This window comes from Lacerta agilis, chromosome 8 (assembly GCF_009819535.1).
Source record: "Lacerta agilis isolate rLacAgi1 chromosome 8, rLacAgi1.pri, whole genome shotgun sequence".
Lineage (NCBI taxonomy): Eukaryota > Metazoa > Chordata > Lepidosauria > Squamata > Lacertidae > Lacerta > Lacerta agilis.
The window spans coordinates 14,008,624-14,023,325 of record NC_046319.1 but is presented as its reverse complement, the minus strand read 5'-3'; the positions used below and the strand labels follow the sequence as shown (position 1 = coordinate 14,023,325).

General features: G+C 44.7%; 1 protein-coding gene across 3 annotated transcripts in view; it reads left to right on the top strand.

Moving 5' to 3' along the window:
* The window catches only part of TMEM201 (transmembrane protein 201), a 42,917-nt gene that overhangs the window by 18,623 nt on the left and 9,592 nt on the right, over positions 1-14,702 (top strand). For all 3 annotated transcript variants that reach the window (XM_033156241.1, XM_033156243.1, XM_033156242.1), the window contains 2 exons: positions 1,069-1,272; positions 14,411-14,634. In XM_033156241.1, the coding sequence (XP_033012132.1) occupies positions 1,069-1,272; positions 14,411-14,634 (428 nt within the window). The remainder of the gene's footprint in view (positions 1-1,068; positions 1,273-14,410; positions 14,635-14,702) is intronic.

Sequence of the window (14,702 nt, the reverse complement as noted above, 5' to 3'; positions counted from 1 at the left end):
TAAAGGGCACAAGTTCCCCATCCCACTTCTAATAGGATGGTGGAGTCTGTGGCCAACACTATACCTACTCAGAGTGGACCCATTGAAATGCATGGACCTTAGCCACAGCCGTTGATTTCAGTGGGTCTTTAAGTAGGACTAGTGTTGGATACGACCCAGCACCTTCCTGTGAGTGTTTCTGGTCAATATATGTGTGTATTATATGATGTATTAATTTACATGTTGCCTTTTACATATGTTTCAAGTTTACTTAAACCCAAAAACAGCTAAAGGAACAGCTAAAAAAAAAAAAAACAGCTTGAGTACAAAACTCAGATATATAAGCTAGGTGCCAAATAGCTCCTTAAACCATGGTTACAGTTGCCAAAACGGAATGTCTAGTTTCCATTTTGGGGCAAGATGGCTCTGAAGTCTTATTTTTCAAACAGTGAACTGACCGTGATTGATTCTCAGTTAAATACCTGGCTAGTTCAGATGGCAACCTTGAGCTAGATTAAGAGCTTTGAGAACTCAAGGACAGCCCACATATATATTGGCCTGTTCCAACCTCTTTTTCTTAATGGTGACTGCTCCTGCTCAGGCTGCACAGAAAAATCATTTTGGTTCCAGAAATTCATTCTGATTGTACAGATAAGATATAACTGATAGAATTCTACAGGATGGGGCATTAATGTGTGAAAACAGTCCAGATCTAGTGATCCCCAGATACGCACCTCCAGATAGTGATTTCAGGCGCCATCCTGACACCTAGTCATCTTCAAGTGGTCGAAAGCCAGGTGCAAAATGTGCTTGGCTCTTGACTAATTTTGAACGCTGCATGCGGCTGGAAAAGCTTGTTGAAACAGAAGTGTTATTGTTTCTGAGAAGTGCAGATAAGGGGGTGCCTGCTGTATCTCGACAGAGGTGCTGTTCCACAGTTTGGGGCAGCCACCCAGAAGGTCCTGCTCCAAGTTGCTATGGAGCAGGCCTGAATGGTCTCTTCCCCCTCCTTCCAACATTGGTTCTTACTGCACGGTGTAGCCAACGGAGGCTGGTTTTTAACTCTCCCCCCCCCCCCCAATGTTTCAGGCTTCGCCGGATCGACGCCTTCGCCTCCGTCCTGTGGCTCCTGGTGATGGGCTTCCACTTGGCGGAGCGCTACCTGCAGGCAGACACCCCCAGCTGGCTCGACACAGCCAAGTTCGGCACCACCTCGCTGTGCTGCCTGGTGGGCTTTGCGGCTGCTGTGGCCACCCGGAAACCAACGGGCCAGCGGAGACCCCGGCCCCGAAGGTCAGAGCCAGAACAGTGACTGTCGGGGGTGGGACAAATACCCTGAAAAATCCAAGCCTTCAAATTCACTGCCGCTGGCGCTTCTCTTTTCTCTCTCTTCCTCCCTGCCCCCTTTTAATTTTGTTTTAGGTTGCTTCCCTCCCCCACACACTTTCTTCCCTCCTTTCTTCTTATACCTTTAAGAAACTGTGAAGCATCTTCCTTCTCCCAGCTGGCTGTAGCACAATTGCAGACCTCTCCCAGTTGCTCCAGTACTCCTTCATCCTCCTCCATCTAAACCCCAGACGCTTCCAAAACAAATCACACTCCGTGAATTGCTCCGCTCCATGTGAATTGCCCCATAACACATCATCCATCTTGGTTTTTGTTTTCATTTGGAGGTGGGAAGGCTCTCTCTCTTTTTTCCCGTTTTTTGTGGTGTGTGTACCACCAGTTACTCACAGTGAGAATCCCCGTGTGTTATCTCAACTTGCCGTCAATGCTGCAGACTCTAAACCAGTTTGAAATGGGTTTCGCTGTTGCGTCTTCCCTCAATACTCCCAAGAATTTTGTGTGCACGTGCATTTTCTTTTTAAAATTTTTGTGAGTGTCGAGAATCAGTAGTTGGCAACCTTTTAGAACCGAACCGTATTTCCCAGGATTCCTTGTTTGGTTGGGAGCTGTGATGGTTCCAATTTGATTGAAACTAGTTTAAATGTATAGTGTAGGCATGATTTAAGGGGTTAGGTCTGCTTGCATTTTGTGTGTGTGTGTGTGTGTGTGTGTGTGTGTGTGTGTTTGTTTGTTTTGGAGTTTCTAATTTTTATACTGATGTACATTTTTATAACAATACTACATAAATAGTGGAGTGGACTTGAAGTGTCTCTAAACTGGACTTCCCACCGCTTTCCTTATTCTCAATTGTTTATCTTCTGTTAACAGCTTGTTGCTGCTTGTGTCTTTTTAATTTCTGAGCTAATGGGGCGTATATAACTTAATTAGCAACAGCAAAAAAACACCCTCTTTTGATTTCAGATCTAGTTGTGTTGTGCTAACCTTGCATGGCCAATTTAGCCTCCCCCCCCAGTCCTCCCCCCCCGAAAAGTCCCACCCCCAAGCCTTAGTTCCTGCCATCCTGGGATCCAAAGTGGATCAGGATGCTTGTCGTTCCGTCAAAGATAGTGATATCAGCCACACTCTGATGCTGATTTTTAAAAGGGGAAAGGCCGCAGTGATGTTGGCAACTTCCTGTATGCTGAGCCAGCCGAAATGAGCCAAGAACCCTTCCTTTCTGCTTCTCATTCCCGTCTACAATGATGTCTGCCAAGAATTCAGTGCTCAAACAATAGGGTGCCTCGCTGAGTCTCTTCCATTCACTGGAAGTCCTATCAGTCTCAGCTCTCCCCCTGCGTCTCTTTATTGAACATATATTTGCCTTATTTGCTGGTATGGAGTTGTACATCATTCTTTTTTGAATATATATTTTTATTTCATAACATTTACACACTGCTTGATTGTAAAAAAATACAAATAAAAAGGCTCAAAACAGTTTACAAAAAGGTAAAAGAGTTAAAACTATTTAAAACCTCCTACGAAATAATCAGTGATAAGCTAAAAACAGATTAAACATCTGCCAGCAATCTGCATGTATGGGTAGGCTTCTCTAAATAGAAACATGTTTAACAAGTGCTGAAAAGACTGCAGTGAAGGCATCTGTTTGGTGTCAATAGGCAGGGAGTTCCAAAGTGGGTGCCGCTAGAGTTTCTTGCAAATACAGAACAGGTATTATGTGGCACCTGGAGCAGTGACAGTTCTGCACTGGCATTTTTAAATATAACCTTGCTTTTAAAAAACTATACAGCACACATATACTTTACAGCACACACAAACACCCAGGGGCAGAGTCCCTGTGGCACCCACCCAATCCAAGGGCTTGATCAGCCCTCTGCTGTTTGCCTTTAGCAAAGCTACATCATGGAGCACACCTGTGACCCTCTTGAGTTGTCTCTTGGCAGCTTTTCCTGCTAAAGTAGTGATGTTCCTAATTCTGTAAGGCAACAAAGAAGGATCCCTGGAGCTGTTTATTATCATTGTTATTTGTTAAAACAGTTAAAAACAAACAAACCAAGATTGAAATTGGTTGAAATAATTTACAGTTGGAAAGATAGCGTGGACCCTAAATATATATTTGTTGCAGCAACTTACAGAACAAGTTTTAAATTCTCACAGCAGGCTATTTCAGCTTCCTCCTTCCCATCAGTTGCTCTGATAAGTGATGCTATTTCCAAAGGTGGTGGCTACAGAGCTTTGAGGATAGAATGCTCAGAAGGCCTTCATTGGCTATTAGAATGTAAGGTTTCTGGGTTTTTCTGTCACTATAATAGATGTGTAGTTTTAGTGACTAGCTACATCCCACCAGGACAAACTTGAATTGAATTGATGCTTTAATTCAGGCGTCAGAAAACTTTATCAGCAAGGGGCTGGTCCACTGTCCCTCAGACCTTGTGGGGGGCCGCACTATATTTTGAAGGGGGGGAAAGAATGGGCCTTAATTTACCTACCCATGCTTTAATTGCTATATTTCATCTAAATAGTATCTAATGTCAGAGGCCGGGGTGAAGAGGCACATCATTGGCCTATGCTGAAAGCTAGGAAGGTGCCCATTGCAACTCTGTATGAAGTTGCTGCACTGCTTCTTCCGAAAACCTTCCAGGGTTCTTATTTTTAATTGTGGACCGGCTATTGCCTTTCCCCACGCCCTCGATAGACTGATGACCTTTAATGTCCTATTCATGATTGTTTATTACCATATTGGTTCACAGCTTGAGTGGGAAGGCTCTGCACACATTTCATAGTCTTTCTATTTATAATATTTTAGCTTTCTCCCTTGAAGGAACACTCACACACCTTTCCCCTTTTTATCTGCCACAGAACTCAGGCGTGTTGTTTACCTGCCACAGAACACGCTTAAGGCAGAGATTTCCAGACTTGTTCCAAATCTGAAATATGTCTTCTGAGCAATCTCATTTGTCTGTGGCTGGCTGCAGGGGATTATAGAAAATATTCTGCGATATGCGCACACCATTCATTGAGGCAGGAGACTGTTAGGGCTTCGTCACGCCAGCTGTGCTGTGATTGCATGAGACCTAACACCATTCTCCATGGCTTCGTGTTGCAAGGGAAGAAGGGGGTAATAGGCTGGAGTGGCCATCCTAGAGGGAAGCTTGTCTTCCACTATTGAAAAACAATAATCAAAATACATCAGAACACTTTTAGAACCATGCACTAAAATCTAGTTTGCCCTGACAGCAGCACAGAGGTCAGCATCCTCTGCACTTAACTTCCAAAGGCCTGTTTGAACAGGAAGGTCTTAGCCTGCCAGCAGAAGGATAACAAAGAGGGAGCCAGGCTAATCTCTCTTGGGAGGGAATTCTGCATTGTGGAAGCAGCCACAGAAAAGTGGCGCTCTCTCTCTCTCTCTCTCTCTCTCTCTCTCTCTCTCGTGCTTATGCTGATGGGTCTGAGAGAAGGCACTCACCTGAGTATCTTAGCACTGGGCAGTTTTGTATAGGGAAATAGGATCTTTCAGGTAGCCTGGGCACAAGCTATTATCCCTAGCATGATGCATTTTATTCTTTATTGCTATTCATTAAATCTTTGCATATTCCCCTTTTTTCATGTGTGTGGTTGGGGTGGGGGCTGCTATTATACTTTACCCTAAACACGTTATCCTCTATCTCTACCCTCTTTCTATCCCTTCTTTCCAGCAGTGTGTGTGTGTGTGTGTGTGTGTGTGTGTCAATGGACTGATGGTGCTTCACTTTGCTTTTTGCTTTTTAAAAACTGCTTTAACTTTGGTTGTTGTATATTTTTTAATAGCCTGCTTTTGCAAACACGAAACATTTTTTTTTATTTCTTTTGCCATTGCATGAAGGCTGGCGATTGAATTTAGCCTCATTAGCCAACGTGATTATTTATTCTCTAATATTATTATATTAAAAGTGTATTTAACAGAGGCAAATAGCTTCCTTCTTTTTAAAAAGCTCTTCTTTTTTATAGTCACAAAAATAGGAGGTAGGTTATAAGGGAATGGTGTGTGTGTCATATAAACAGTTTTTCCTTCTGTGCGTACTAATTACAGTAAGGAAAAGTGTAGCCGTTATTGCCTTGTTCCCCCTGAAAAGAATAATGCTTCATAAAACCTGCCTTTGAAGGAACAGTGTCTAGTTCTGAAAAGTGTATATGTGTGAATATCAATCTGTCTTCTATGAAATTTGCTAGGTTCTATGATGGAATGGGGACCCCGGTGCGTGCATTTTTCTTTCAGTCATTGCAAAGGAAGCTGCCTTATACAGAGTCAGACCCTTGATCCATCTTGCTTGGTTTTGTCTACACTGACTGGCAGCAGCTCTCCAGGGTTTCAGGCAGAGAACCTTCCCAGCCCTGCCTGGGAATGCCAGGGATTGAACACGGGACCTTCTGCACGCAAAGCAGATTCTCTACCACTGAGCTATCGTAAAACATGGTTTGCAATTCTGGGCTACCGAGACATTGCAAAGTGTCCATTCAGAGTCCCGCTAAACCATCATAAAGCTCCTTAGCCCATGACTGGCACAGTGCCCAAACTGTTCCTATAAAGAGCACCCTGCAATCCATCACTAAGGCTGAAAAGGGCATGTTAGCCACATGCTCTGTGTGGTCTTAATGTGTTCTTGCTGCTGAACATGTGTTGCAGCCTTCTGAGTAACCTCAGCAGGGGAGTTCTAGCATGATCTAAACTTCAATGGAAATGTGAGTTATGGGCTGGCTCAAGCCTTCTAGCGTGTTTCATACTCTTGTAAATCAGCCCTGTTTAATGTATCTGTGACATCTGCATTGCGGGGGGTTGGACTAGATGACCCTTGGGGATTCCTCCCAACTCTACAATTCTATCACTTTGCCTGAAGAGAGGAGGGGATCCTTGAATGGGTTGCCTCTCCCATTTGCTCCACTGGGTCCTTATGCAAATTAGGTGTCATTGCCTCACGTAGGACAGCAACATCACTCCAGCTCCTTCCTGCCTGACTCCCCAGTGCAGGTTGAGTGACAGAAGGCACCTGTCACCCTTGTATTTTGAGTATATATTTACAGGAGCATATCCATTCAGAAAAATGGCTCGGCCTGTTTGGGGGACTGCCAACCCTATCACTAGGAACACTATCAAAGCAATACCAAATGATACCTTGTGGTGGATATGTGTGAAAGCATCCCAGTTTCTTTCGAAATTCCTTTCCGGTAGGCAAGTGGGGTTCTGATATGGACCTGGGACTGTGGCATAGAGTGAGGGAGCTATTTATCTCTCCCTTAGCCTTACCCCACACCAAAGAAAAACATTCTGCAGTAGCAAAGACATAAATGTGCCTTTGTTACCAGGGTGAGCAGCAGCTGGGGAGGGGGAGCAGGAGAACAGCACAAGGAGGAAAAATTAATACTCTCCTCCTCCTGTGCCACATGATTCTGGATTGGAGCCCCTCACTGCTGTGATCAGATTCTCTTTTTTAAAAAGAGAATGCATCCATGAACCTCTGTTGCAATGTGGTAATTGAACCTAAAAGAGGTTATGGGAAAGCTGTAGACCTACCAGGTGTCGTTGGACTTCAGCTCCCATCACTTTCAACCATTGGCCGTGCTTGCTGGGGCTGATGGGAGTCGGAGTCCAAGAACATCAAGAGAGCCACAGGTTCCCCATCCCTAAAACGTGTGTGCACACATGTGTGTGCATGCATGCATTAAAAGTTGCCCTTTAATACATTGTGGATGTTGCAGGAAAACAGCTGAAAAAACATGCTTCCTTCAGTTATACTCGCCAAGTGGATCTGAGCCATCGCACTGGAAGGTTCTGATTTCCTGGTGGCTGCTGGGAAGGGCATGGGAACCTGCTACATGGTGGCCCTGGCCAAGAAGGTGGCAACATTCAAACAATCCGTATCTCGGCCTATTAAGTCAAGATATGCCAAAGCTTTTTGACCAGGCTCTCTTCCTCTTCACTCCTCTCTTTTGCTGCAAAACCACAGTTGAAGCCTCTTACTAGCCACAGTTTCCTGGTTTTCTTTTTCCTTTCAAACCAGGAAACCGTGGTTACCCACTTCAACACAAACCAAGGATATTTTAAGCCATGACTTGAAGTTGTTTTTCACAGCTTGGCTTGCTTCAAAGGTACATAGTTATCTTGCCCAGATAACTATGGGCAAAGGTCAGGTGTGGGGTTTTCCCCTTAAGCCCTCCAGATGTAGCTGAACTCCCAACTCCCCATCAGCTGGACCAGCAAGTATGGTCAGTAGCCTGGAAGAATGGGAGTTGTAGTTCCTAACTACATCTGTAGTCCCAACAATATCTGGAGGACCAAAGGTTCTGCACACCTTGACTGATCAAATCGTGGCTTGCACAAAGGGAAGAGTGAGCAGGCTTGCACATGAGAAAATGTAAAATGGATATTCACCGTGTTACACCAGTGAGTTAATGAAGACTCCGGGTGAGTGGTATTGGAGTGTTCCTGCGTCACCTGTGATCCAGAGACATTTTTTGCATGATTTGGAATGGGAAGATAAACTCACAATACTTCTATTCATCCAAAGTTTCCACACCTCGTTCAGGTGCTGGGGGATGGTCTTTCTCTACTTCCTTCCCCTTTCTCAATTTGGTCCGGATTACCTTTGGGCGAAAAAGGTGCAATTCTGCTGCCCCACACTGATTTGTGCCTCAAGGTGCATGTGTCCCCTTCGGTGTGAGTTTAGCTCTCCTTTTCTCCCCTTCCTCTGCAAACCCAGAAGATTTGTGAGCACATAGCATATACCTCAGCATTGTACACTGTCCCATGATCAACTTGATGTGTCTAATTATTATTATTATTATTATTATTATTAAGCTTTTTAACAATCTCATATTTTATGTAGCATAACTGTGCCTCATTGTTTAGTAACACACATCATTGTTGTAAACACTACTTGAACTGCCAAGTTTTGAAAAATAAAGGGCTCCTTAGCCGCACACCTTTTCAAAAAGCGCTTTTGACTCCACATCCTTCTTTTTTTTGTTTGTGACTTACTTTCACTGCTCCCACTCCTTAGCAGTTTTGCGTTGCTGAGTTCAAGCATGCTTTAAAGGGGTTCTTTCCCATTTTTCTTGGCTGCCAGTACTGCAGGTGGGGCAATTTGTTCTAATCGCCAACAGGGGAAATTGTAGTACAAAATCAATAAATTTTGAAACCCGGCCCCCAATGCACCATGAGGACTAGTAACAGAGAGCAAGCCAAACAATAGGAAGCCAGCGTAATCTGCGTCAAGGTAAATTATGCTGGTCTATTTTATGCCTTTTCCAAACTCCGTTCAGGAGTGGAGCTACTGGCAGCCAAGCTATCCCAAGCCTGGCAGAAGGGTGGAGGGAAGCTTTTAAAATAAAGTTTTACTTCTTCCACCTTTTTTTTTCCTGGTGCAACTTCTGTGTTGCTAGGTCACATGACTGAGCTGAAGGGAGTTTGGAAGGGGTACGACTCCCACTTCCACAAAACATCAGTCTCTTGGATTTGCCCCAGCTGTCCTAGGATAGAGGACTTAATGCCAGCGAAGCCCAGCCTCAGCCAAAGATTTGTCTCTTTCCATTTCTGCTCATTCTAGCTGATCTCGGGTTTGAATGTCTCCCCAACTTGTTCTAAAGTGAAAGCTCCTGGGATTTGAAAGGAATCTTTTTGACCAAGAAGCCTGAGGGATCCCTCAACCCCCTCAGAGGCTGTCCAAGACCACCTCTCTTTTTGTATATTCATGGAGCTGTAGAATTGCGAAGTTTTAAGGGACCCTGAGGATTATCTTGTCCAACCCCTGCAGTGCAGGAATATGCAGTTGTCCCATACGGGGATCAAAACTGCAACCTTGGCATTATCACCACCACGCTCTAACCAACTGAGCTACCCAGCTCCATCCTTCAGACAAGAATTAGCATCTGCATTACAGGTGATTTGGCTTATTTCCCCCCCTTTTTAGTGGTATACTTCAGTTTGCTCCTTAAAACTTAGGTTTTGTTAAAAGTCTTTTCTTGGTACTAGATATTCCACCCTTTAAAAGAACAAACTGTTGTATCCAGAAACAACCTCCCAGGCCCAAAAGCTCAAGATTCCCCCGAGAGATCCATTTACCTAGCAATGAATCTGAGACCTGCTTCAACCAAATGTCTGTAGCTCTGTCGCTGAGCCCACGGCCTTCTGTGGGTCACTGCAACATGTGCTTTGGCTAGTCCTTGCCTCTTATTCCACCCACCTTGCCCTTCTTGTGGTATTCTGCCTTCTCAATCACCGCTCCCAAGCTTAGCTGCTGTTACAGATTCCTGGCTGGTGGAAGAGCTGACTCAGGGCAATGCTTGCATCTTTCAAAATGTTTGTATACTGTCTTCTCTGCCCTTCAAAGCATCCTGCACACAGCATGTTAAACAAGGTGGACTGTGGTTCTGCTGCAATCCTTTACCTACCTGGTGCCTTCTGGATGTTTTGGACTACAACTCCCATCAGCCACCTGTTGCTGATGGGAGCTGTAGTACCTTAACATCTTGAGGGCCCCTGGATTGCAGAGGCTGTTCTGCAGCGCCTCATGGATCAGACACAGAAAGAGGAGCTCTCATTGCAAAACCTAGGTCTGGCAAAGGATGAGAAGGGCCATGATCCTTCCAACCGAATCATAGAATTGAAGAGTTGGAAGGAACCCCAAGGGTCATGTAGTCCGACCCCCTACAATGCTGGAATCCCAACTAAAGCATCCTCCCACATCCCAATATCCATGGCTGGCATTAACAAACACTTCACTTTCGCCTTCTTTGAAAATATATATATATATGGGACTCACAGAATCTGAGAATCTTGGGGTGTTTTTTGCAGTTCTTTCAAGGCCAGAGATAGAGAAAATCTCTTGCACACTTAATTTACTTTTTCCCAGCCTCCAAGATACAAATTCTCTCCTGTGAAATCCCAACAGGCGATGGCTTCTACAACCATGGTTCTCTATGCCTCAAGTTTTATAAGGTTTCTTCTGCATTCGTTCTGAAAGGGGTGGGGGGAATCCACCTCTATTATTGCCATACAGTAAAAGTTTCTGTTCCGCATCCAGCAGCAGGAGACAGTCTAGGCTGCTTTCTGTGTTTGGAAAGCTTTGAATGGCGCCCCCCTGCCCTCCCTGCCAGGATCTTCTTAGCCAATGGCCGCGAGGCATGCAGATGAGCCCTGCTGACTGGCCTATCCATGATGCCGGAATTGGAATGCAAAGCAGGTCATAAGAATCTTGCAAGTTGGCGAGTTGGGAGGGGGGAAAAGGAGAGCATTTTTCAGCATTTAAAAGTGCATTTGTTAAAAATATATGGGAGGCAGCTCTCACCTGTCTTTTTAAAGTCTTGATAAGATCGAGCTGCCATCCGCACTGGAGCTGATGTCAAGTAAGCACAAACAGAGGCAACCCAGTTCTGTTTAGGTTTTCTGGTAAGCAAATCCTGTTGAATTCAGCGTGACTTACTTCAAAGTAAATGGGCATTTGCTTGTAGTTTTCAACAGTATGTTAACTTTACTGTCACCGTCTATTTTCAGAGGTGCACCCATCTATAAGCCACATATGTGAAGTCAAATGCTTTTCATGCACGAAAAGAACCCTTGGTTTTTGGTTGGGAGGGGGAAAATAAATAAAATTACTTTAAGTGCTCTTTGGAACACATCCTTTTGTTATGTAGCAGCAGGTAATGGCTTTATTTTTGAAGCCATTCCGATGAAATTCCCCAACTGCTTTTCAATCCCCATGGTTCAGCCCTATAAATGGTGGTTCTTCTGCCCCACCTCTCCATTTTATCTTCCCAACGACTGTGTGAGGTAGGAAGGATCCAACGAGCCTAAGATCACCCAGTGAGCTTCATGGCAGAGTGGAGTTTTTCCTGGTTTTTGGCTTCCAACATTTGCAGTAGACATTCTATCCAAGAATCTTGAGTTCCCAGAGTAGTTCTTCATATCCTAAAACTTTTGCTCAATGTCTGTGTTCAGCTCTGGGATTTTTGACTAGGTTTTAACACATTTTTAGCTGCTGCTGCTGACACAACTGAGACAAAATCAGTGCCTAGGCTCCCTTTTTTTCCTCTTCACGCCTAGGTCGCTTTTCCTTTTGTGCCATGTCTCTTAGATTGTGAGCCTGAGGGCCACAAGGGCTGTCTTGTGGGTATTTGGGAGCCTTTTTCAGCTGAAGATCACAACAAAAATGCCTTGTCATCATAGCCAATTTGCCTTGTAACCACGAAGCTTTAATTAATGGGAAGGGGGAACCTTACAATGAGCAGCCATGACCCACCAGGATTTTAGGAGGAACTGTGGCATGAGAAATGCACACATTGCAGACATGGGTGTAGTTCTCTTATGGGATTTGAATAGATGGATGGATGGATGATTGAGATCCCCAAAGACAAGGTAGGTGATGGAGGGCTTTTAGTTACCTGTATCAACCCTTTGCAAATGATGTAGCTTGTTTTTAAACTGCATGCACATGTATAAGAACATAATAAACTGCCTTCTACTAAGAGCATCAGTCCATTGCTAGCTCAGTAATGTCTTCCTGGGCCACTATCTACTCTCCAGGGTTTTAGGCAGGAGTTTGTGCAGGAGACTGAACCTAGTACCTCCTGAAGGCAAAGCAAGTTTTCTACCACTGAGCTGTGGACCTTCCCTGAAGGTGTAGGGACACAGGAAATTCCCTTATTTCGATTCCATCTAGCTCAGTATTGTCCTCACAGACTGGAAGTGGCTCTCCAGGGTTTCAGGCAGAGCATCTCTCCCAGGCAACGTTTGCCAGAAATTGAACCCGGAACCCGTTGCGTGTGCTGCACTTGCTGAGCCCTATATAGAAATAACAGGGCACTTTGAGAACATAAGAGCAGCCGGGTTGCTGGATCAGGCCAATGGCCCAAATAGGAAGCCTGAAAGCAGGTCCTAAGTGCAACAGGATCTCTTTCCCACTTGTGGTTCCCAGCAACTGATATCCAGGGGCACACTGACATTGGAGGCAGGGCAATAGCCATTGTTTCTTTCTATTTTTGTTGACTGTTCTGTGTAGAATTTGGGGGGGGGGGCGCACATTCTTAGATTCGTTGGCACAGGCTCAGTTCCCAAAATATTAATAGGCAAATAATCTTACCTGCAACAATGCCTCCTCAGTGTGGTTTTGCTGAATTTCAACCCTGCTATGGCAACTTTTCCCTTTCCACCCTAATCTAGAACTTTGCCTCAGGTGCTGTTGGCCTCTTGAAATCAATAGGGATCATTTTCTCTTCCAACCCTGTTGCGGAGCAACCATTATACTCCACCCCACCCCCAGGATTGCAAGTAGCTGCTCTCCCAATTATTTAACCACTTTTTGATCAGGGCAAGAGGAGGAGGAAGTGTCCTTGCGTTCACTGTGGGGTTGTATGTGTGTAGGGGCAAGAACTTTAAAAGCTTTGAAAAACAAAATAACGAGGAGTAGAAGCTTCTGTGTGCGTGCATGTGTATTTTAATAATTTAGCCTTCTGGAAGTCAGGGCCTCTATAATAAATCTATATTAGGAAAAACATGCAACATGTTCCTGTCTTTTAAAAGAATGCAAGATAGAGATTTTTGAGTCATCTCAGACTAGAATCAGGCAGCTTTTCTGCTGGTAGTTTCAGCAGCATGGAGAGTGTTGACATTTAGACCTCTTTCTCCCAATCTCTAGTTGCTGCTAAAACCATTCAGTGCAGCTGGGACAGGTCTTAACAGGGGCATTGATCTTAACATAGGAGTAGGGCATTCATGGTGCAACACAGGTAAATATCCCAATAGGTTTTACCCTCTTAAGTGTGTTGATTTGGTTTCTTTAAATGAAATTTCCTGATCCCAGTATTGGGAACATTGTCTTCTATACCTTTAGAAACCATTTTCATAAGTGTATGACAGGATAGCTGTCGGTAAGAAAATGAAACTAATCTCATTGGGTGAAAGATTCCTACATTGCAGGGGGTAGGACTAGATGACTTGTGGTCCCTTCCAACTCTCATGATTCTTTGTGGTCTGGTGTTGCTAAATGCTCAAGTTGTGAATCAGGAAATCTCTTGTTAGAATTAACAAGGTGGTCTTGGGCAAGCTGTTAATCATCTCAGCTTCTCATCAGACCTACCACCCAGCATTGTCATAACAATTTTTTGAAACCCTTTACGATTAAAAGACTTAATGGTGGTGGTGAAAACCATCTAAAGGACATCAGCCCCAGCGTCACAGGCTCTCCATCCTTGGATTAAAGGGTCCTAGGAGCTGAAAGCACCACCCAGAAAGGAGGCTCCCTGTTGTGTCTCTGCATGAGTGTCTGTTCTGACTTCCATTACTCTAAAAAACTACAGTAACTAGGGTTGTATCCTGAAACTTCCATTGTCGCTGATGGGCTTGTAGGCTATGTTCCACCTATACCGTGTTCAAGTGTCATGTTACCACTTTAAACAGTCCTGGCTTCCCCCAAAGAATTCTGGGAGCTACCGTTTGTTGTGTTTGCTGAAAGTTGGTAAGTGAGACTCCCCCCCCCCCCCAGAGTAGCTTCACACTCAATCCCAGGGAGCTCTGGGAACTGTAACTCTGGGCGGGGAATTGCGGTATATCCTAACACCTCTCAGCACCCTTAAACAAACTACAGCTTCCAGGATTCTTTTGGGCAGAGCTGACAACCTTAATTTTTTTTTTTTTTGCATTGGGAAACAGCCATAGCTGTCAACTTTCCCCTTTTTTGCAATAGGAAACGGCGCTGGAATAAGGGAATTTCCCGCAAAAAAAGGGAAAGTTGACAGCTATGCTTTTGGGGGAAGCCAAGGCTGTTTAAAGTGGTGCCATACAGCTTTAAATAGTATGCTGTGAATGTGTCCCTACTCAAGAGTAGACCCAATGAAGTCAATAGGCATAGCTGACTTCATTTCATCAGTTTCATTGAACCTGCGCTGAGGATACCTTTGTTGGATTATGACCCTAGCGCTTCAGAATACTGTCTCTGTGGGCTGATAATACACTGAAATGGCAATAATTTCAACTGTGTGCTAAACTGCTCTGTGAAAATGGTTTTGCAGTGGGCTGAGCCTACCAAGTGAATTGCCCTTTCGGGTCTCTCGTCCACAGGTACCTCTCTGGGGATGGTTTCTCTCCGTTTCCGTACGGCGTTGATCTTGGCTTTCCGTCACCTCCTTCTTCTCCCTCCATCTTCATCCCAACTCCTCCCAGCATGCTTCCGCTGACCAGCCAGACACTGTTCCGCTCACCGCGCCGGACTTCCTCTTCCTCTCTCCCTGGAAGGCTGAACCGGGCCCTCTCTCTGGGCACCATCCCTTCTCTGGCCCGAACCGGTAAGATCATAAAAGAGGCGAGGCAATAGCCACAAGCCAAAGCATTTCTTTATTTGATTTAGCACTTG